At 36.9% G+C, this 22841-nt stretch overlaps 1 protein-coding gene across 3 annotated transcripts in view; it reads left to right on the top strand.

Moving 5' to 3' along the window:
- The window catches only part of NAV2 (neuron navigator 2), a 313572-nt gene that overhangs the window by 140483 nt on the left and 150248 nt on the right, over positions 1 to 22841 (top strand). For all 3 annotated transcript variants that reach the window (XM_087921262.1, XM_026706454.2, XM_087921261.1), the window contains 2 exons: positions 15581 to 16754; positions 18919 to 19037. In XM_087921262.1, coding sequence (XP_087777388.1) covers positions 15581 to 16754; positions 18919 to 19037 — 1293 coding nt within the window. The remainder of the gene's footprint in view (positions 1 to 15580; positions 16755 to 18918; positions 19038 to 22841) is intronic.

Here is a 22841-nt window from a genome sequence, read left to right as displayed (position 1 = left end):
AAAGTTGATGTGTTTCTTACAAATCTATTGTCATAACTTCTCAGCTCAGGTGTTCTCAGGCCAGATTTCCTTCTCTATTTACTAAATTCCATTTTCTTATTTTCTGTCTATTTGGGATGGTAATACTTTTGTCGCAATTCTGGAAGCATTCCTACTCATCAACACATTAATAGCAAAGAAAAATTACCCCATGTACAAATAATACCCAACTGGGATTGGCAATGTGTGCATATTTCTCTCCCCCTCCCCATTTTATGTTTTATTAAAAACAAATGAAAAAATACATAACTATAGCAATCTTCAAAAATCAAAGACTTGTTTTGTCAGGTAAAGTGTCACTTCTTCCTTTGTATGTGAAGTCATTTTGAGAAAGGCGTAACTCTCACAAAAAATAACAAAGAAAGTCATTTCTGCATAGATGTAACAAAGTTGTCTTAATCTTTTTATACAGGTGCATTTTTTAGTCACATTGGGATTTTAGATGGCTAGAATTTGTCTAGTGATAAGGAGCCACAGTGTAAGAGCTCCATGAGATTATTGGAATTTAAGTAAAAGCTCTTAATATAGCTTGAAAAAGAAATGATAGCAAGAATGAGACCAAAATACTCCAAAAAGCCAGAATAAAAGTAGATTAGAGAGATTAAAACATGTGAGCCTGGCCACACAAAAGGTTATGTACCTGTATCAGGAGCTCTGTGGTTTGGATGGGAATCTATGGAGGATTGATAACTTGTCTACTTCCTTAAAGAACAAAAAAGACTGAACTCTTAACTTATGAAGTATTTAAGCATTAAAACAAAAAAATGGCTCCGGGGCAGTTGAAAAACTTGAAATCTCTAGTATTTGAAATCTTGCTAGAAATAAGATGTTGCTAGTTCTCAGTGTGATCTATAAATTCACCCCTAGTTCTCAATGTGGATTATACATTTATCCCTTATATAAACATCACTGTTCATTGTTTAAGCAAGTACTAGAAATCAAAACATTGATTTATTTAACATACTGTACCAATATCATATCATGTAGCCTTCCTTAGTTTCTAATGTTCTATTCATTGTCACTATAATTGATGATTTTGTAATAATAATGGACAGTCTAAATATTGTGCTTTTGATGTGAACTGTTGAACATTTTTGACCTGTTAAGGAGGTTGTTTGCCGTTAACCAAACATAGCTTTAATGTCATCTTGGGATTTATAAAGAAAATAATGAGGCATTCAAGCTTATGATGTTAACTGCTGCCTGTCAGCTTTGGTGTAATTAAACATTGTGCTTCACTTCTAAATTGTCACTTCCACTTAGGCATCCTTATCTAAAGTATCCATTGCCTTTTGTCTGTTTCCTCTGAATAAATTGTGCCATCAGAAACTTCTGTCCTCAGATAAAGCCATGCTGGAATCTTCTTAATTACTTGAAGCATTTCTGTATAGTCTAAATAAATGTATATTATCAGTACAGAAGCCTTACATTTATCATTCTGTACTATATCTCTTAGGGTATATTTATTTTTAAAACTTCTTGAATTTTGTATCCCATTGCATATTTCTCATTTGCTGTATATAATTATAGAAGTGCTCTAATTCCAGTTGAAGTACGTTCCCATTAAACACTGTTCCTTTCATAGTTTGAGTTGCAGGACAATTTTGCGATAAACTGTCCAGTGTCACTTAGGTAAGATGGGCAGTGTAGAAATTTAATAAATAAAAATGAATAAGTAAAGTGCCTCTTGAAACACGGTATCAAAATTAAACCTTAACAAAGCATGACAAGACAACTCAATATCAGATCCAAACATATAATTAAACTGAACAACAAATAGCATTTTTGAAATCAAATATTAAGTTTGTTCTGTCCAAAGTGGTTTACTTGTTTAATTGCAATGATTGGTTGGGTTATGTGCTTCTTTTCATTTAACCATAGAATCATGTTGTTTCTTTGATGTTACAACTTACAAGTCTTTGTAATGTTCTTTAATGGAGAAATATTATTTTGTCTAAAACGTTTCTCCCTTTGTAATCTGGACCTGAAAATAATCCTGCAGGTGGCAGTATACACCTGGAGAAATAGTTCCATTCTTTATCAGTCAGTCTGTAGTACAAACTTTCTAATCAGATGTTCTCCAATGTATTGGACAACTGTTCCTGAATTCCCAGTTATGAACAAATACCCTTTCACCTGGAATTGTGTATCAAAGTAGTTTCTGGAGAACACCAAGTTATCAAAGGCATCAGATTGTATTTAATTGTTTTCTAACATTCTGTTGCATAATTTTTTTAATGTAGTTGGAAATGTCTGAATTTCACTTGAGCAAACATACAAGAGTCCTTAATCATTTTTTGATGAAAATCAATTTTTTATTCCCAATTTCCTTCCTTCACTACTACCACAAGGAAGAACTAAATTATACCCATGTACAGTTTTGAAGGCCAGAATATATTCATTGATATTCTGAAAACCAGAACCTGGAATATAAAAATATGTGCAAAGAATTTTCTCAGTTTCATAACAATACAACCCTAAATGTAAGCTTGACTCATGTCAGTCATTAAAATTTATTCCCAAATATGTATGAAATTTAAGTCATTTTAAAAATAGTTTTACTATTGACTGCATCTTTTCTTTCTCTCCTATGATCCCTATTTGTAGTTGCCAGAACACCATACAAAATGAGTGTTTTATGCTTTAGATATTAAAAAATCCCACTATGACATAAAAGTATACAAAAGGATATAGCGGGCTGTGAAAATATTTACAGACCCCTCACATCCAGGACATAAACTGTTTCAACTCCTTCCCTCAAAATGATGCTATAGAGCACTGCACACTGGAACAACTAGACACAAGAACAGTTTTTCACCGAAAGCCATCACTCTGCTAAACAAATAATTCTCTTAACACTGTCCAACTATTTACAAATTCTGGACTACTATTAATCTTCTCATCACTCCTTATCACCCATCCCCTCCCACTTGTGACTGTATGACTGTAACTTTGTCGCTTGTATCCTTACGATTTATATCAACTGTTTCCTAGTATGATTTGATTGCTTATTGTACCCTATGACTATTATTAAGTGTTGTACCTTATGATTCCTGACTCTTGATGAATGTATCTTTTCTTTTATGTGTACTGAGAGCATCTGCACCAAGACAAATTCCTTGTGTGTCCAATCACACTTGGCCAAGAAAAGAACTCTAATTCTAATTAAGAAATTATATCTTTATTCAATACTTTATTTCATCCAACTCCATCTGTATTGGTATATGTACATTATCTGTAAATATATGTTTTGACACTATGTTTTAACATTTTAACATTTTTTTCCTAATGCTTTCCCAGAAAAGCTCTTTGGCATAATAAATAAATGTGTTCTTCCTAAAACAAATGCTAGCAATGGGTAATTGTAAAGATAGATAGCTTTACTAAGATCTTTTATGTGCCCTATCCATTAATGTGTCTTCCCAGCAAAAACTCTGATATGCTTTAATTTATCCTTTAATTTATCTATCCCTTTTTGGATAAACTGCCAGATCATCAGTAAATTTGATATTTGACTGTGCCAAATTCAGTAGCACTGAAGCCAAGTGTGTTAGTTGAAAGAGGCAGGAAGGGTGAGGGGTGGTAAGTGTCCAGTAATTGAAAGGGATTAGCTACAGTTTGCCCAACTGTCAAAATTCAATAAATTATGAAATGAAGCTCAGATTCATTATGACTATACTACTTTGAAGGCAAAGAGAGCAAAGCTAGCAACAGTTGAAGAGCAAAAGTTTTTTTCGTCAGGTGTTGCAATACTGCCAAAGGGGAGGGGGTGGAAAAAACCCTTTGTAACAAAAACACAAACTAATTCACACTAAAAAAAACTTCAATGTACTCATTTGATATTCCTGAATATAATATATCTGTGCTTATTATATTATGCCTTTTTGGAGTAAGCAACATGATGCAGAATACAGAAAAGGAGTCAGAAAAGGTAACCAAAGAAACTATAAAGGCATAAAATAAGAAAAACGAGTGGAAGCACGAACCTGATTTACAATGTCATTCACGAATTATAATTAATATAATATAGAATATATTTTATTAAATTTATATGCCACCTAACTCCCAATGACTTTGGGCAGTTTACAATTGTTAAAATATTTTAAAAAAACAAGGAACAATGCAGAAAACATAAAAACAGTGCAAAACAAAGGGACAATTATGGCAGAAAGGAACAGAAAGAAAGAACGAAAGAGGCACCAATTGTCTGTCCTTTTCTACACTGTACTTGTGCACCATTCTTGCTTCTAGGCTCATTCATACATTGCTTTACACATGGGCAGTGTGTTTTTTAAACTTCTCATCTCTCTCTCTCTCTTTTGAGTAAAAACTATCCACCTATAGCTTTTTAATCACAACTTACAGTAATGAAGAAGTAAGTCAACTAGAAGTGTTGTGCGGTTAAAATCAGAATTTAAACAACGCATTGGAATAAATTAAAAATGAAGAGCTTGGCAGAAGATATGTTTTTACTCTCTTTCTAAATATTAACAGAGAGAGAGAGAATGAGTCAAATGACTCTCCTTAATAGGAGAAGATTTCTCCACATACTATATATTTGAGCAACTGTGTTTAAATGAGCTTCTCTGGGTGATTTAAATAGCCCTTCACTCTGCAGTGAGTTGCAATGTAGCTGTTTTAAAACATTTCATAACACTATTTATTATACAAAATTGTGTGTATTCATTCATGTGTTTATGAATAAGTGTGGTTATGGAATTTCATTGGAAATCACACACACACACACACACACACACACACACACACACACACACACAAACCCACACACCAGCCTTCCCCAGTTTATATGTTTTAGCTATGTTGAGACTCCAGTCTTGGAATTCTCCAGCCAACAAGCCCCAATAATTTTAAAGCCTCCAATGTACATGCAATGGTTTTCTTGCACAAAGATCCAAATACCGCAATTGTTACTCAGCTAGCATTATATTTGGATGGAACCTGGCACATTCAATGGAAAAAAAATGAATGGGAAACATTAGAGTTGGTGGAGCTTACACACAGTACTTGCGTCTAAACATTATTCCTTTGAAACCAGTCTTGAAGAGAACTGTGGTGAAGACAAATACCAGATCTATTAATGTATCAACATACAAGTTAATATTGTTTAAAGAACATGCTTTATGTACATTTTCTCTTGTATACGTTTTCTGAAACACTAAACAGCTTAAAATCTTCCTCAGCTTGGATCCATATAAGAGAAAACAAAGCCTTTTTTTCTGTATAATTTCAAGTCCGCTACCAATATTTAATTCATTTCTCCAGTACATTTGAGAAGGGTGTCTACAGATTTTGATTGGGATGGATTATACCTTTGGTAAAAATCTAAAATCTATTTAGACCATGCACGATTTATATTTAAATGTCTTTCTAACAGCAATTTTGGGTGTTAAAATTGGAAAGTGGAATGTAAATATTGTTTCAAATACAGAATCATGCAAGTTTTTTCTTTCTTTTTAATATCACTTGTATGAACAAAATAAGTATCCTGGAATGTTTTCAGTACACCATTTTTGCTTCTGAAGATAGCAACCTGATAAGTGGTAGGATTAGATTGCAGTGTTTACTCCTATAAACATGAAAGCATATTATATTTTAAAGATTGTAGAAAGTATTATTTCAATTTTTTGGGGGGTGTCAAAATAATTTAAATGTCTTAGACTGTTTTCCATACAGTATTTAAAAATAGGCAGAAGTATCTTCCTGAAAAGGTTTTCCAAAACCTTAAAGTGGGAACTTTTCTTGATTGTTCTGATATAATATTCTAGTCAAGATTCCTACTTGAAAAATATTTTCTCGATAATTTTGATTACTTTCATTCACCTCTTTTTGAATTCTCAGAACTGAATTTAAACAACCCAGATGCCACAGAACAATTCAGGGATTTCAATTTTGCTTGAGAAGGCAACATGGATCTATATTAAAGAGAAGACATGCTGAATGTATGGCTCTGCAGCTGCTGCTGAACTACAAATGAGCATAGTCCAAGCCAATGATAGCAAGCAATAGCAATAGTACTTAGACTTATATACCACTTTGTAGTGCTCTACAGTCCTCTCTAAGCGGTTTACAAAGTCAGCATATTGCACGAAGGAGAGTGAATATACATGTCCCAGGATAATGTTGCAGGATCCAATCTGGGTCAGTCACTGGGACCATAGATTTTGTCTTCTGACCTTTCGGACTTGTACTGGAGCCCATTTTCAGGGAACTAGCAGAGTGTGTGCTTTGGATTGTTCTGTGTATGGTATTTATGTGGCACCTGTTGTGTGTGACTTTTTAGATGTCAACTGGGATGCTGTTGACTGGCTATGAAGTCATTGGCTGTTGTTTGCATCTGCTGCCAAGCCCTTGCCTCCTAAGTACTTGATAAGTTGGTGGTAAATCAGCACTCTTGTTGATTGACAAGGGGTCCTTTCCCCAGGCTTCAATCACTTCCCTAGCTTTTTTTTTTTTTGCCCCCAGCAATCTCGGTCCTCATTTCACCAACCTCATAAGGATGGAAGGCTGAGTCAACCTTGAGCCAGTCATGATTGAACTTCTGACAGTTCACAGAGTTAGCCGGCAATACTGCATTCTAACTACTACACCACTACGGCTCTTGGTGTCTCGATGACTCTTGATGATGAATGATGCAAGGAGTTAGGCCTTCAGTTTCCTCATCATTACATGAAGAGTAGTTTGGGACTACTGTCATTCAGTAATGAGCTGAAAAGGCACCTGAAAGAAAAATTGATCAGCTGTGGATCAGCTGCTGAAAAATGCAATTATCCATTATATGTTAGTATGTATCAGGGTTTCTTTTTAATGAAACTTGCTGAGACTTAAGAGAAAAGTTTGCTTGTCTTGAGTCAGGCTTAAGCTTATTTCTTTTGGGGATGTGCCACAGGGCACCGTAAATCCAGAGGCCCAATGGTGTTAGCGGACAGGATTCAAAAGCAAGCAGTACATCTACTGTTTAATCTTATGTTGCTTTTAATAGGATAGACTTGGCATTTGAATCATGCCTCGGCCTCTTATTTAAACACAGAGAGGCTGTTTCACTAGCAACTGAAATATTGGAAGACTACCATACTAGGTATGAATTTCTTTAAAAACATTAGTGCAAAACAAAATTATATTTGAATATGATTATTCAACAGATCGACACTTGCCAAGGAACAGAAATTTTCTCAACCTGTCATCTCTTGACTAAGAGGCCACAAGGGAGACTGAAAAACTAAAATTTTAGAATGGGATGCATAAAGATTGATAAGCTGGCAAAACTATTCAAAAGCAACCCAGAAACTGAAAAGTAGGCTACTGATGTGTACATACCCAGAGAGAGAGGGAGATAAGGGGGGGGGGAGAGAGAGAGAGAGAGCACCCTCTTTTGATCTATGGGTTTTACTTGTTCTTTCTATTATAGCGAGCAGCTGCAAAGAGCATGGTTGGCGGTGTTAGATCCTTTTTAAAGAGCAGGATTGAAGAGAAATATTTAAGCACATTTGAATTTCCAAGGAGACTATATGCATGAAACTAAACCAGGAACTAGAATTGGAGCTTCCTAAGTTACAAGATCTTTTATGTCAATATAAATTAGGAATCTTCTAAAGCTATCAAGACTATGGCCACGTATCCATTGAATCATATTTATGGGAGGAAAAAAGTATAAATCATAGAGCACAGTAGTCCTTGATTACAACCATTAATTTTAGTGACCATTCAAAATTACAATGGCACTGAAAAAAGTTATTTATGACCAGTTTTCATACTTACGACCATTGCAGCATCCCTGTGGTCATATGATCAAAATTCATGGCAACTGGCATATGTATATTATTAAGTTTTGTACAGGTAGTCCTCAACTTAATGACCTCAATGGAGCTGAAAATTTCTGCTGTTAAGCAAGACAGTTATTAAGTGAAGTATTAAATGAGTGTTGCACAATTATTTTATCTTTGTTGCCACATTTATTGAGTTAACCACTGCAGTTATTAAGTTTGTAACATGGTTGTTAAGTGAATCTGGCTTCCCTATTGACTTTGCTTGTCAAAAGGTCATGTATATGATGGTTGCAGTGTACCGGGATCATGTGTATGTGTTTGTGTATATATGTATGTACATACATACATACATACATGCATGCATACATGTATGTATGTGATCCCAGTAAATATCATGTGATAACTTTTTGTGACCTTCTGACAAGCAAAGTGAATGGGGAAGCCAGATCCACTTCACAACCAAGTTACTAACTTAACAACTGCAGTGATTCACTTCACAACTGTGGCAACAAAGATCATAAAATGATCCAAAACTCAATAACTTCATAAGTCAAGAACTATCTGTACAGACTTTATAATGTCTTTAGTTCTGTATATGACTGGTGGGTGGGTCATCTATATAGATGTAGCCTCATTCTTGTCTACTATAAAGACACTATTTTAAACAAGTCACATCTGCCAAGTAGGCTGATCCCTGAACTAAGAATCTGGAGATTTACATCCAAGCCTTGTGTAAGGCCTGACAGCTAGATTTAGCTATTTTCTACTCTCATCAGTGTAAGAGGAAAGCCTTTGCTTAGAGATCAAGGACTTAACTATGACAACAGACTCTCTTGTGACCAGAGAGCTGTTATTAATCTTCAGTACCCTATTCCACTATTGAAATCAAGTGGTAACTCACATGAACCAATTATTATCCCACACCACAACCTACAGATGAAACAGAATAGACCACAACTGTTGGTCTCCATATCAGTCCAAGGGACAATGCAGCAGCCACGGTCCTTTCATTCCAAATACCTGCGTCTTTAGCTGACAAAACAATCTAAATACATGCACTCCTTTCCTTTTTTAATTTGAACTGTCCCCTGAGACCTGATAAATTTCCCCCTCACTGAATCCTACTAAGTTTTATAATTAGCCTAATGGCTGTGGGGACAATAAAATGGGCAATCCGTCTTCTATAATAGATCTATAACTATCCTAATTTTGTGTTACTACTGGGGGCTAACTGAGGATCCCATCAAATAAATTACAGCTTACTGTAAATCCATCACTTCCAACAGGTACGTGTTCCGTATAGGAATATCCTGCTTCGGTTTCAAATATTTGCTCATGAGATGCTTTCCATTCATTTGAATGGAAATTTCATCTGCAATAATTGGTATAAAATGTTCTTAAGCCTTAGGCCATGAAGAACATTCTGACTATTTATAGAACAGAAGCAAACCCATTGGCTATTTCGTATGAATAGCTGTAGTCCTTTACTGAATCTTCAATAATGTTCTGCAGTGTGTACCTTCAAATGTAAATCATATTGAACTTGATTTGCTTCTCTCGTATGCAGTTAATCAGATTTTCCCAAACAAGATTGGGCTGTTGTTCCATTTTCCCTGCCAAAAACTTTTTGTTCACCAGTGAATTTCACATCTCTGCTAATTTAAGCTGTCTCACACTTTTTTCCCTGCCAAATGGGTTAGAGAATAAGATTATCCTTTGTTGACTGACAGTTACCTCTGCAAATGTATATACCTATACTACAATCATGGCAAGAATATTGCAGCAACCAGTAGTGGGCCGTGGCCTATTGTGCCACATGAGTAGCTGGCCAGTGAGCACATGCAGGCTCTCACTGCCCCACTCATGCAAGCAGTGGATGTTCGCACATAAAAACACCTGTCCCTCCCAACAAAACCATCACCTCTTTCCCTCCTCCCCCTACTGTGGGCCACCAACCTAGAAAGGTTGTGGAACTTTGCTCTAAAATATGGTTGTTCAACCTTTTGGCTTGCCTAAGCCACATTGAGCAAAGAAATTGTGTTGAGTTGATATAGTTATAAAATATAGCATATTTTATATGCATTAAAATCCTTTATTATTTTACATTTTTTAATTATCCTGTGGAGCAACATTACTAGCTGTCCAAGGCTGCATGTGGCCCAAGGGCCATGGGTTGGACACACCTGGTCTCACATAATGTTGCAACATTCTGATTTTGAACTTACCTCAAGAAACCCAGAACAAAACTCATTACTATATGTGTGGTGATTAACTTAACTTAATATAACCTAATTTTATATAATTAATACAATTCAATTTGCATGCTCGCCCATTTGCCAAGCAACCCTGTATGGCTAACAGTAAACATAACAATAAAACATGCAATAAAAATCACTAGAAGCACACATATAGCACTAAGTTCAATAAAGTCACATATTGATACACTTTAATGAGTTACATAATTTTCTGTCCCAGGGCCTAAAGGAAGAGCCAGGTCTTAAAGGTTTGAGGAGGGGTGGGATTCTACCGGTTTGTACCTATTTGCTAGAACCAGTTGTAAACATTTTAAGCAGTTCGGAGAACCGGTTGTTAGAAGAAATCTCCTTTTGTTTTTTTCCACTTTACTGGCCCAATCCTGTAAGGAAGGCAGGAAGGAAACATTGGTGTTGCTTACAGAAACTGCCTCTCCATTAAACCTTGTTACATTCTTCCTTCACTGCTTTAGTGATATCTAGCACTTTTGGGGTGTACTTCCAAGAAGCAGGATGCAAGCTTCGGTATAGCTCCCAAACCTCCTTCCTCTACTGTCATTCTGAAAGCATCCATCATCTCCTCCAAACAAAGGCTTGCAGATTCAATTAATGTTCCGGAGGGAGGGCCCCCATACTCCCCCCCCCCAGCATATCTCCAAATTTGGCTGATTGTTGATAATTCTCCATCTCAGAGAAAAGAACTCCGGGGTATCAGCCAAGCCCCTTCAAAAAATAAAAGTTTGACTTGGGAAATAAATGTAAGGCATCCAGAAAGTATCCATGATATCAATCACTCCGAGACATTTCTCTCCAATTGATTTATTTATAAACAGATCTGGTATGTCAAAGGCAATTTCCCAAGTGAAATTATTTTCATGCATTACACAGAATCCACCTTCTCTCCTCCCACTTCTACACTTCATAAATCATGAGAACCATTTAACTGCCACTGGAATTTCTTAATATGACATATAGAATAACCTTGAACTTTTCAACTCCTCCAAAACTCTTAAAAAAATGTTACAGCTGAATTTTAAAGCTGACACCTCGATGTGAATGATGTTGAGTTGGCCACGCCCAACCAGTCACATGACCACCAAGCCAGGCCCACCAACTAAGACATGCCCACAGAACCAGTTGTTAAAATATTTGAATTCTACCTCTGGTTTGAGGCCATGTGATTCCCATACTTTTGGCACTTGCTCTCTGTCTCCAATGAGAAAGAGGGCAGGGCACATATATACTCTCTACAGACACTGACAGGCTGCACGGAGCATCACTAATTTTCACTGCTAGAAGATCATATCTGTAGAATTGAGTATTCTCAAACTGGTCAACTTGGCCTTTGTTTATTCCCAGTTGGAGTTGCATCATTTTTCATGTAATATTTTGTTTAGCAAGGAGGGAAGCAAACTAATTGCAGTTCCTTGATTCATTACATCTCTGGGACCTTTAAAGGAATAGTTCTAGGAGAAGACACATTCATGTTGTCTAACAGAAACCGTTGCTTTTTCTCAGAAAGACCGGATACATTTTACTGACAATTGCAAATGACGGTCATAGCATGATCCCTAATTCCATTCACCCTATCGTTGATTGTGTGTTTGTCAGGGACAGCAATGATATCTGGGAAGCCACAGATTTCCCCCACACACACTTGCCCCATCCCATCCCCTAGTGTTTATAAACTCATTTTTTGGCTCTTCCCAATGACTAAATTTAGTTAGAATTATGTTCTCCAAGTAATTTTCTTTATTTCTGTCAAATCTCTACAGCTAGTGGTAACCATAAGGAAGCAGCCTGTGTTTAGGTTTAAGTTGACAAATGACGGGAAATTATATGTGTTTTCTCCAGTTCTTCTTACACAAACATTTCCCAGAACAATTTAAACTATTGACATAGTTTTATTGTGAGTGGCCAGGTTTGAATTTGCAGTTGAGATATTGTAGGAGCTGATGAAATTCAAGCTAATTGTGGTACAGTATGCATTGGCATTCAAACAGGACCACCAGCGAATCTGTAACAGAAACACTGGGAATTAAATAAATTCCAAGGCGAGCTCTTCCTTTGAAAGGAGGAGAGAAAGTAGTCATTTAGCCTAACCATATTTTGAATTTAAACATGTCTCACTTGTTGTTGAGTAAAATTGGCAAATACTCTTGAAGAAACAAAAACCCCTCAGGGAAGATGACAGGTGGGAATTAATTTTACGCACTGCAAAAAGAGACAATCTGAGATACTTAGTGCAAAGAACTTTTTTTTAAAAAATGAAACGTTTGAATGTATATCACTGAAGTAGAACTAAAACCAATGACCTGAAAAGGCAGCTGAAATAATGATTGTCATTTATTCAGTCGTAAGGGAGATACATGGTAAAATCCTAACAGAAGGATCTAAGGATCTTCCAAGAGCTCTAGTTTGGGAACTGAGGGGAATGTTTTATCTCTAAAGTTTTGCAATCTATCCATAACAAGGATAAATATTAAGGACAGTGTGATATTAGATTTAACTTGACGCCTCTGCAGCCTCCAAATCTGTGAAGATTTCTCACATTCATGCTTGAAACTGAGGCAAAGAAGGGACGGGTCCATTTTGTAGATTCCATCTATAGTTCGAGCTATCAATTTCCCATATACAACTCACAGGTGTTTTATTGAAGGCAGGATTGGGCAATTAATGCCCCAAGGGCTGTATATAACTCTTACCCGGTTGCCCATAAACTTCAGTCTAATTCCAAAAAATTCTGTACAATCAAGTCACATCAGGCATTTAGACATGACTACTACTTCTGCGGTTTCTGATTTAGGTGAATGAGAAGTAGAAGCCAAAAATGAATGCCCTCCTCCAATGAACCATGGACTTCACTACTCTTCATGCAACTCCATCATCATGAATTTCCCACAAAAATAACAGAAGGCCCTTTTCTGTTTTAAGGAATTAACAGTCTACATCTAATAAAAGATACAATGGGATGGGGTAATTGGGAAGCGTTTACAAATATTATAGGACTAAGAGAGCCAGTTTGTGCAGTGATTAAGGCATGAGGCTAGAAGCAGGGATACTGTGAGTTCTAGTCCTGTCTTGGGCAATAGGCATGAAGCCAGCTGGGTGACCTTAGGTCAGTCATTCTCTCTCAGCCCTAGAAAGAAAGCAGTGGCAAATCACATCTGGAAATCTTGCCAAGAAAACTGCAGGGGCTAGTCCAGGAGTCAGCATTGATCTTAGGCACCAATTTTTTTTAAAAAAAGTACTAAGGATTTTAGCATTTTCTGGAAATGTTCAAAGCAGTCTTTAATATCTTAATTCCACATGCAACTGAATCAGAGGTGGTCTTTAGCAGGTTCCGACCAGTTCTGGAGAATGGATTGTGGAAATTTTGAGTAGTTTGCAGAACCGGCAAATACCACCTCTGACTGGCCCTGCCCCCATTCTATTCTCTGCCTCCCAAGTCCCAGCTGATTGGCTGGGTCTTCTTTTGTTGCCCTTCCAAAGGAGCTGGAAAGCAGGTTAGTGGGGTGGGAGGGAATGGGATCTTGCAGTAAGCTTCCCCCAGGAGCGGGGTGGGAATGGAGATTTTACAGTATACTTCCCCTGCCACGCCCACCAAGCCACGCCCACAGCACAGTAGTAAATTTTTTTGAATCCCATCACTGAACTGAATGATCCATACCCATCAGAAGGATGGGATACAGAATAAAAAATAATAAATAATTTCTCCTTGCTGCAGATAATGCCTTAGGATTAAATTAGTTTCTTGATCTGTACGGGTAATTTAAAGTTTTTATATGGTTGGATATAATATCATATGTTTAGTAGGCTGGCATAACCTGTGAACTGAGTTGTATGTGTTGACTGCATAGCCGGGTAGTGTGTATTCATACCTCCAATGTACTTTTAACTTCTGTCCCAATTGCAAAATGAAAAGGGATTGCTTAAGTATTTAACTACATCTAAAAAAACAATCTATAAATCTAGTTCATTCTGTGAGGCATTTAGACCTGAGTTGATTCCCTTTTCCAAACTTCTGGTGAGGGTGGGAAAAAGTGCAATAGAGATTATCTAGTTTAATCATTTATAATTAATGACACTCTGGAAATCTTCCAATCCTAGCAATGCCTGTGCTCTATAAAATGAGCATGCACATCTGCTGTTTCAGTTAGGACAGTGGGAGTTGACTGCAAGAGAATTCTCTTAGAAACCTAAATCTCTGCTAAGTAAGGAAGATGGGTGTGCTTAGAAATATGAAGCAGTTTGATGCAAATCACACTGGTGAGATTATCAGAGCTGTCTCTTCCATGAGCAGTTAAAAGTGGAGTCAAAGAGACTCTCTGTGACTTCAGCTGTGTATGATTCAGAAAACAACATTCACAGTTCTTTTTCCAAACTGCTGCAAACGTTCACTGCTAGTTGCTGTTTATTTTTAAGTTCAAAAAGCACAAGAAGCTCTAGTTGCCGTTTATTGCTAAAGGATCCAGGATAGCAGGTAAAAGCCGTTAATCCCCAGCAAGCTGCAGGGCAGACTTAACAGTTGAGAGATGACAAAAGTTAATTGGAAGCATCAGCAGTCTAACAGAAGACATTTTCGCAGTAATTGGGATGTAATATCTCCGGAAGAGAAAGTTTGCAAGGAGTAGCTTTAAAAAGCAGTGGTTCTCTTGAGAGGTGAGTAAGGGAGATTTATAAACTCTCTTTTTAAAAGAAAAGAAAAAACGTGAAGTGCCTTCAGAAAAAAAGAATGTAGAAGCAATTTGAATTCATCAAGGAAGCTTTTCAGCTATATCTTTTTAATATAGCTGCTGTCAGTTTTAGATAAAGTTGATCATACATAACTTCTTGTCAGGATAAAGGTCTAAGACATTTTAGATTTGTGGATTAGGAAATGAAATATATCTTTAAGATTTGGTTGTTTGCGGTTTTGTTTTGTTTGTGGTGATTCTGGCATGCGGATGTTGGTTTTATTTTGTTTGGTTCTTGTTACATTTGGAATTGTTTGTTTAATTATTTTTCAGAATTATCAAGCTGGATGGTTCCATACACATTGAGTTCATGTTTGTTTGTTTATTTGAAATATAGCTTTGATTAGACAACTTCCAAACTATATCACTATAATTGAGGTAAACACTTAAATGTAGATTGGGTGTTCCAGAGCAGTAAAAAAGAAATAAAGATGGAACTTTCAGTAAACTTGCAATTGAAATAAAACCTTTAACAATTTTTATTATCAAAAGTTGATTATATTATTTTCTCTTCCACCCCCAAAAAACACTGGTCTTATTTCAAGTTCAAAAACATGATAGATAGAGATAGATAAATAGATAGGTAGGTAGGTAGGTAGATAGATAGATAGATAGATAGATAGATAGATAAAGATAGATAAAATGACATTTCTGTATTTTTGAAATACTGTTAAATATTGAATTACTATGAAATCAGGTTGACCTGAAGATGTCCAAATCCAAAGTGCCAACAATCTTGCATCTTACTTTTTCCTCTCTCTCCCCCCAGAACCAGCAGACAGTTTAGATTCCCAACCCACAGGAATGAATGAAAATGCAACCTCTTTGGTTCAAAGCAGCAGTAGCAACAATGCTGCCAGTTGCAATAATTCTTCAGCCATCCCCCAGCCCAATTCTGCAGTTAAACCCTGGCGCAGCAAATCATTAAGTGCTAAGCACACCACCACAACATCCACATTAACTGTAAAACAGCAGGTTCAGGAACCTCCCAAACCCATCCCAGAGATGGTCAAAACTACTCCCAACGGTCAGAAATCAATGCTGGAGAAGTTGAAACTCTTCAATACAAAAGGGGGTTCCAAAGCGGTAGGGTCGTCTCTTGAATGTCCGGGGTATCGGGACACTAGTTGTGAAAGATTAGAGGGCCTCTCAAACTTTGAAGAAAGTGAGGAGATGGAGGCTGCAAATCGGAACTTAAACACCCCAGGACCCACATCGAATAGTCCCAAAATTGCACTTAAGGGAATTGCACAACGGACATTTAGTCGGGCTCTGACCAATAAAAAGAGTTCCCCAAAGGGCAATGAAAAAGAAAAAGAGAAACAGAAGGAAAAAGAAAAGGAGAAGGAGAAGGAAAAAGAAAAGGAAAAGGAGAAAGAGAAAGAAAAAGAAAAAGAAAAAAACAAAGATGTGGCCAAGAGAACTTCCGTGATAGAAAAAGCTGATATAAAAGAAGAGCTGAAGGAAGAACAGGTCCCTCCTGCTGCAAACGAAATGCCAAAAAAATCCTCCAAGATTGCAAGCTTTATCCCAAAAGGAGGAAAGCTCAACAGTGCCAAGAAAGAAGCAGCTGCCCCTTCACATAGTGGAATACCAAAACCAGGGATGAAAAACACCACAGGGAAATCCTCAAGTGCCCCAAGTTCTTCTGCAAAGGAAGGTGAGAGAAGCCGAAGCGCAAAGCCGGCATCCAGCCTCTCTCATCCAAAAGCACAGCTAGATTGCAAGAATTCAAGTTCCACATCAAGTTTAGCCTCCACTGATGGGAGAGGAATGGGAGGGTGGTCAGCTTTAAGTTCCAGCAGCAGCAGCCATGCTGTCAATGGGCCAACTAATAGTACCACCCAGACAACAGGAAGCAATACTGTGAGTGTTCAGCTACCTCATCCGCAACAGCAATACAGCCATCCAAATACCGCCACAGTAGCTCCATTCATGTACAGGTAAGGCACACCTTTTAATCATGACTTGTCATGTAGCTTTTTTGAAGGATGAAGAAAACTATAGTCATTGCTGAGTTGCTTGGTGCTATTTATTTTAAACAGACATGGGCCATTGTGCATATTCTGAGGTTATGGGAATGCAGGTAGCCCTTAGAAGGTTGGCCAATTGCAGCCCCATCTAATTTTAGCCTTTTTACCTTGTTCTAACTCTGCTACTTTTTTGGTAATGTGACCTTGGCCTAACAGTTAACGGTTATGTTTTGACTTGAGAAAATATGGTACCATTTGGCTGAGGGCAACGTACTATTACGTACAAGAAAAGTTTCCTTCTTCTCATGCAGCTGCTCCTCCTCTTTTTCTTGAAGAAAAAGTGATAGGTAGGTAAGGAGAAAATTAATTATGATGTAAACAATAATTTTATATGATCAAATCATAGTTTTATTATCTTTGTGCCAAAATCTAATGGCATTGATTTGCCTTGGGTTCAGAATTAAAAAGTTATTCGCTGTAGTTATATGGTATCTACAGAAACGTTCTGGCTTGATACATTGGTGAAAAGTAGATGCCAGGCTCCACTGGTTTTGTTGATATAATTGGAGAATAATCAACTAATCAGTTAATTGCTACATTCCAGCATCAACCAAAGCCATAACTTGGACAACATTTTTGGAGGCTGAAAAAGTGAATTCAGTCTTGTCTGATGTGCCTAAGTGATTATACGTAGATATATTTTGGTAGGAAAAAAACTGAGAGCAAAAATGTTCAAGAAGAAAGTCAAAAAGGTGGAATATGAATTAATACAATAGAATACACAATTAAATAATAATATATCTATGGTATGCCACATCCTTCTAAGAAGAAAGACCATAATAAGAACTTAATTTTCAACAGACTAGTTTTTACCTAACACCATTTGTCTCACTCCAAATATTTTATTAGCCCAATTTCATACATCATTAACAGACATTATGACATCATTCTGTAGATAAAGAAGGATAGAATATCATAGTATAGCATAGGATTAGAAAGAGTGGAGTAGAATAGAGTGGAGTGGAATGGAATGGAATACAATAGAATAGAATAGAAAAGAATAGAATTGAAGAGTAGAGTAGAATAGAATAGAGTACAATAGAATAGAATAGAATAATCTGGAGGGGATTTTGGAGGTTTTCTAGTCCAGTCCCCTGCTATTTGAATGCATCCATCATCTTCTTTCACACATTCAGCCAAAACGGTATTGAAATAGAGGATGAAAAGCCATGGGATTTTATTTCTTATACTGAACTGCAGTAGCATTGGTCTTTGTTTACACTTTAAAAAAAATGCATTAAACTTTCTATTTTGTTGAAGCAATGGTGTTTGTTGGTCCAAACTAATGTAGTGGGGCAAAGAATTTCTACTATTGAAATGCTGACCAAGGGAATATAAAATCCAGCATACAAGTGGGAACATGGACAATTCATATTCCATTTTGTTTGTTTATAATGCCAGGGTGAGAGATATAAATCAATGAACAGGCAGTCTCCACCGATATTCAATATTTCTTATCCTTTTGGGTTTCAATTTAAATGATTCCTCAAAGAATCATTAGAAAAATTAATTAGAAAATTCTAATTATATTGACCATTTGCAAATGGTATCAGATCATACAGAATTTCAGGTAATTTTTGTAAAATATTTTCTTCTTTTAAAAAGCTATGATAGAAATGAACAAAAAATAGGTAAAGAACAGCTGGCATGAATAATTCATATTCCATTGAATTCTCTTGTCCTCTCTTGGATGATGGCCACCAGTGTAGACTATTGATCTGATTGGAAACTTAATTTAGAACAGAAGTTATTTAAAATGATGGCAGAAAGCCTTTTGACAGCAGAAATTTCATATTTTTTTATAGTTCAGTGCCTGTTCCATTTCTAGGACATAGCACAACGTGGGACTAATAAATTATGCACAGTCAGCAGGCTAGTGTAGCCTGTGGAAAAGACACAATGCTATACTGGAGCATTGTTATATTGATGCCAGATTTCTTTTTGTAGAAAGAAAAAGAAAAAGAAAGAAAGAAAGAAAGAAAGAAAGAAAGAAAGAAAGAAAGAAAGAAAGAAAGAAAGAAAGAAAGAAAGAGAAAGAATTTCCTTTTGCTTTTACCTCTATTTTGTACTTCAGATCCCAGACAGACAATGAGGGAAACATAACAGCAGAATCCAGTACTGGAGGAGGAAGCACAAACATGGAATCTGCTCCCTGCACAAAAACTGGACAACCTATTTTAGAAGATCTTTCTGGTAAGCAATAGGATGTGTTGAGTGCATTGACTCTCTGAATCAGAGGATTATGAAAATATGCTTTTTCCAGAAGGTTTACTTTGTTATTTAGGCTGTTGCTTTCATGAGAGTGAGGACAGCATGCTTATTTATTCTTAGTATTTTATGTTTACTGAGTTTTTCAGTATCTTCACTGCAGAAGCAGCTAATCTCAGGTTCTTATTCAGGAAAGTCAAAGGAGGAAACACTTTTGTAAATGCAGCTGGGTATTATGTAAATCCTTACCAATAAGCTTTTTTTTTTTTTACTTTATATCTAACTTAGTGAAAACGTACTTCTTTTAAATGTTAATTCTGCCTTAAATAACTATTGTGGAATTAATGTGAAATACCCAGATAAATGTTTTATTTAATTATTTAAAACATAAAAAACCCCCACAAAACTCTGAATCTGAAGTATTGTTCTACACCAAGGGTCTCCAACCCCTGGGTTGCAGCCATCATGGCCTACTCTGAATTGGGCTGTGTGAGTGGCTGGCCGGAGTATGCACACAGTTCAACTTCCATATGCAGTGGGCCTGTGGGCACTTACACACATGTGTGCCAATCCGCCATATATGCCAGCCTGCTGCTTGTGCAAGGGCTATGTGCATGCATGTGCTAGCCCACTATTCACATACAGGATGCATGCATGCTTGCATGGGCCCACCATTCCTACAAGGGCTGGGTATGTGCTTGTGACACCCAACGGCCCACCATTTGCACAAGGGCCGCTTGTGGGGCCCGGTTCCCCTCTCCCTCCCCCAGCTGGGCTACTAATCGGCAAATGTTGGGGACCGCTGTTCTAGACATTGTCTGAATTCCTAATATTTAAGTAAAGTGTTTTGATTCTTGAAATATAAATTGTATGTTCAAAGGACTAATTCTATGAAGAGATTGAGTATATGTATGTATGTTATATTGAGACTAGTTAACTATAAACATATAAGAGGAGTACGGTGGCTCACAAAGTTAGAATGCTGAAGTACAAATTGCAGGCTTGTGTTCAAGACCCATTGCTGCTGCGGGGTGAGGTGGCCTCCCATCACAACTCCAGCTCCTGCTGACTGAGCAGTTTGAAAGCAGGTGACTGCAAGTAGATTAATGGATATCACTTTGGTGGGCAACTACACAGGGAAATGAATGCAGCCCTCAATTGGGTATTTCCCAGGCAATGGTGATATCACTGGCAAATCCTTTCTGGAAAAAAAAAGTATAAACATTGCATTCAAAATAGAAGTATTCCAAATTTTTGTGTATATCTAAAAATGGAAATACAATGCTCACTACTCGTATTATTTCAGGATATTTCTGCTGAAAAAGCCACCTATGATGGCAATAGTTTCTAGATAAGACTTGAAATGCCTAAATAGCCTAAAATTACTGAAGCTCTAAGCCATATATTCTTACTTGGCTGCAATGTCAAATATGTTTAAGCTTTAAGTGCCTTGTGTAAAAGCAGGGTTTTATCTATATACCCCTAAACTCTTTTAAGTATCTTCAGCTCAGTAAAATGTATTAGAGAATACATTTTCCAATGCTTTATCAAGAATTTAAAAGTAGTTAATGGTACCCCCTGAATCTGTAGTCAGCTAAATACATGGAAAGGCAGTTAGTAATTATTCAACATCTCTTTATCAGAGTTGGTGCTGAGCATTTTCCAGAAGTTTATTTTGTTATTTAGGCTAGAGATTGAGACTTGTTCTCTTGGTTTCATATGGTATTCATTTGATTATTCTTATCCTTCAAAAAACTAGTTTTCTGTGTTTGGATAATTAGGTTGGTCTATCTTTAAAGAGACTGGTTAGTATTTAGAAGTTACACAGATTTTGGAAAGTTTCCAACAGTTTCTGTTCTCACAGTTAATCTTTCACCCACTAAGTTACTCACCCCAGTGTTCCGTTTTGGTATAGTTGCACCTAATTTATCATCCACCCAGGCTATGAATGTACAAAAGACTAGTAAAGATTTTAATATACAGATTATTATTTAGCCATATGTGAACTCTGAACAATATTTTCATGAAGAGAAGTGGCTAGTGCTATTCAGTGGGTTTCTAAATAGACTTTTAATGAAATATGTACAGTACAGGTATAGAAGAAGCAATTAAAGATAATGAATGGGATTTGATATTTGTTACAGCTGACCCAAGCTCCATCATTTCAGCCCAGAGATACATTTGACAAATTCAGTTGTACCACTATTCCCTGAGAATTTTAGAAGTTGCTGTTTTCAACATATCTAAAGGGCAATAGATTAAGAAGGCTGAATTACATGGACCTAAGTTAACAACTCCATGAGCTTCTCGTTGTGCTTCCAATCATATTTTATTTGTTTTTTAAAAAGATTTATATGACCGCCTCTCTTAAACAAGCAGATTACAACAACAAAACAGATAACCATAAAACAATCCTAAAACATTGCAACAAAAAAATTGCACCTTAAGGATCCCCTTACAATACCCTGCAGCAATTAACCTCATTCCATACTTTCTATCTATAGATTCCTACCTAGCACTAGTAAAAAGCCAGGTGCGTATAATCTTTCAAAAGGCTAAAAGAGTGGGAGACTGCCAAATCTCTTGAGGGAGGATATTCCACAAGATTAGGGGCAGGCACACTTCCAAGGTCCAAGTAGGTGGCTAGATTTCAGGGAAGAGACCTGGACCTATCTGACCTAGAGGAACAAGCAGATATTCTTATGGAGAGATGGTCCTGCATATAGTCAGGTCTCAAGCCATTTAGATTTTAAAGATAATAACCAGCAACTCCAACTGTAACCAGAAGGGAACTGGGAGCCTGTATAGCTCCCTCCATAGAGGAATAACGTGACTAACCTGTGAACCCCCAAAATTGTACACACCACTGGTGGACCACTTGTAACTTCCCAAGTGGTTTCCAAGGGCAGCCCCAAGTAAAACGCAGTGTAATAATCCAACTGGGAAGTGACTTAAGGTATAAATGACTGTGAGCATGACTTCCTAGTCCATGAAGGGGCTCGTTGGTGCACAAGATAAATCCCTAGCCAAAGCTTCCACCATCTCATCAAGCAGCAACCACGAGTCCAGGAGAATCCCCACCTCTCTGCATTGATGGGCAGCTGCTGAGAACTCAAGGGTCAATAGGGAGTGGATTGTTCATGATAGGGGTCTATGCCCTATATATTTCTTTTCAAAGTTCTTAATTTTGACAAGATGCGGGGCTAGTTTGCATTGATTGTAAATTGTGTTTAAAGTTTCCATGATTTCAGAAAGTTTCTTTTCAAAAAAGAAGCATTTTTAATTTTTAAAAAATGTACCGTGCAGTTATCAGCACTTTCAAACTGCCATCTATTCTTTTCACCAAATGCTAGTATTCTTTATTATAACTTTTCCTTATCAATCTCTTCTGCACTAATCTTAATTTTTTTAAAGGAAGTTATTCACATTTTAAATAAAGGATTACAAAGGTTTCAAAACTATGTTTACCAAGGGCTCTTCAGGTTTCACAAAGTACGTGTTAAATCTGGATTTAAGACAAATATTAACAAAGTGTTTGAGACTTCTTATTCCTGCACAAATTTACTCAGTCTATTAGAAGAGCAAAAAAGGTTTGTCTCCCAGTCATTATGTCCCACCTGGATTCTATGAAGCTACACCAGTATCTTCACAGCAGGTAGATTTCTCATTGGCTGCTCCAACTTTGTAAATCTACCTGTGGCCCAGTGGTGGGATTCAAATAATTTAACAACTGTTTCTCTGCCCTAATGATTTCTTCCAACAACCAGTTCACCAAACGGCTCAGAAAGT

The sequence above is a fragment of the Pseudonaja textilis genome, chromosome 1 (assembly GCF_049901715.1).
Source record: "Pseudonaja textilis isolate UNSWEBS1 chromosome 1, rPseTex1.2, whole genome shotgun sequence".
Lineage (NCBI taxonomy): Eukaryota > Metazoa > Chordata > Lepidosauria > Squamata > Elapidae > Pseudonaja > Pseudonaja textilis.
The sequence above is the reverse complement of the archived record's forward strand: the minus strand, read 5'-3'. Positions and strand labels throughout refer to the sequence as shown.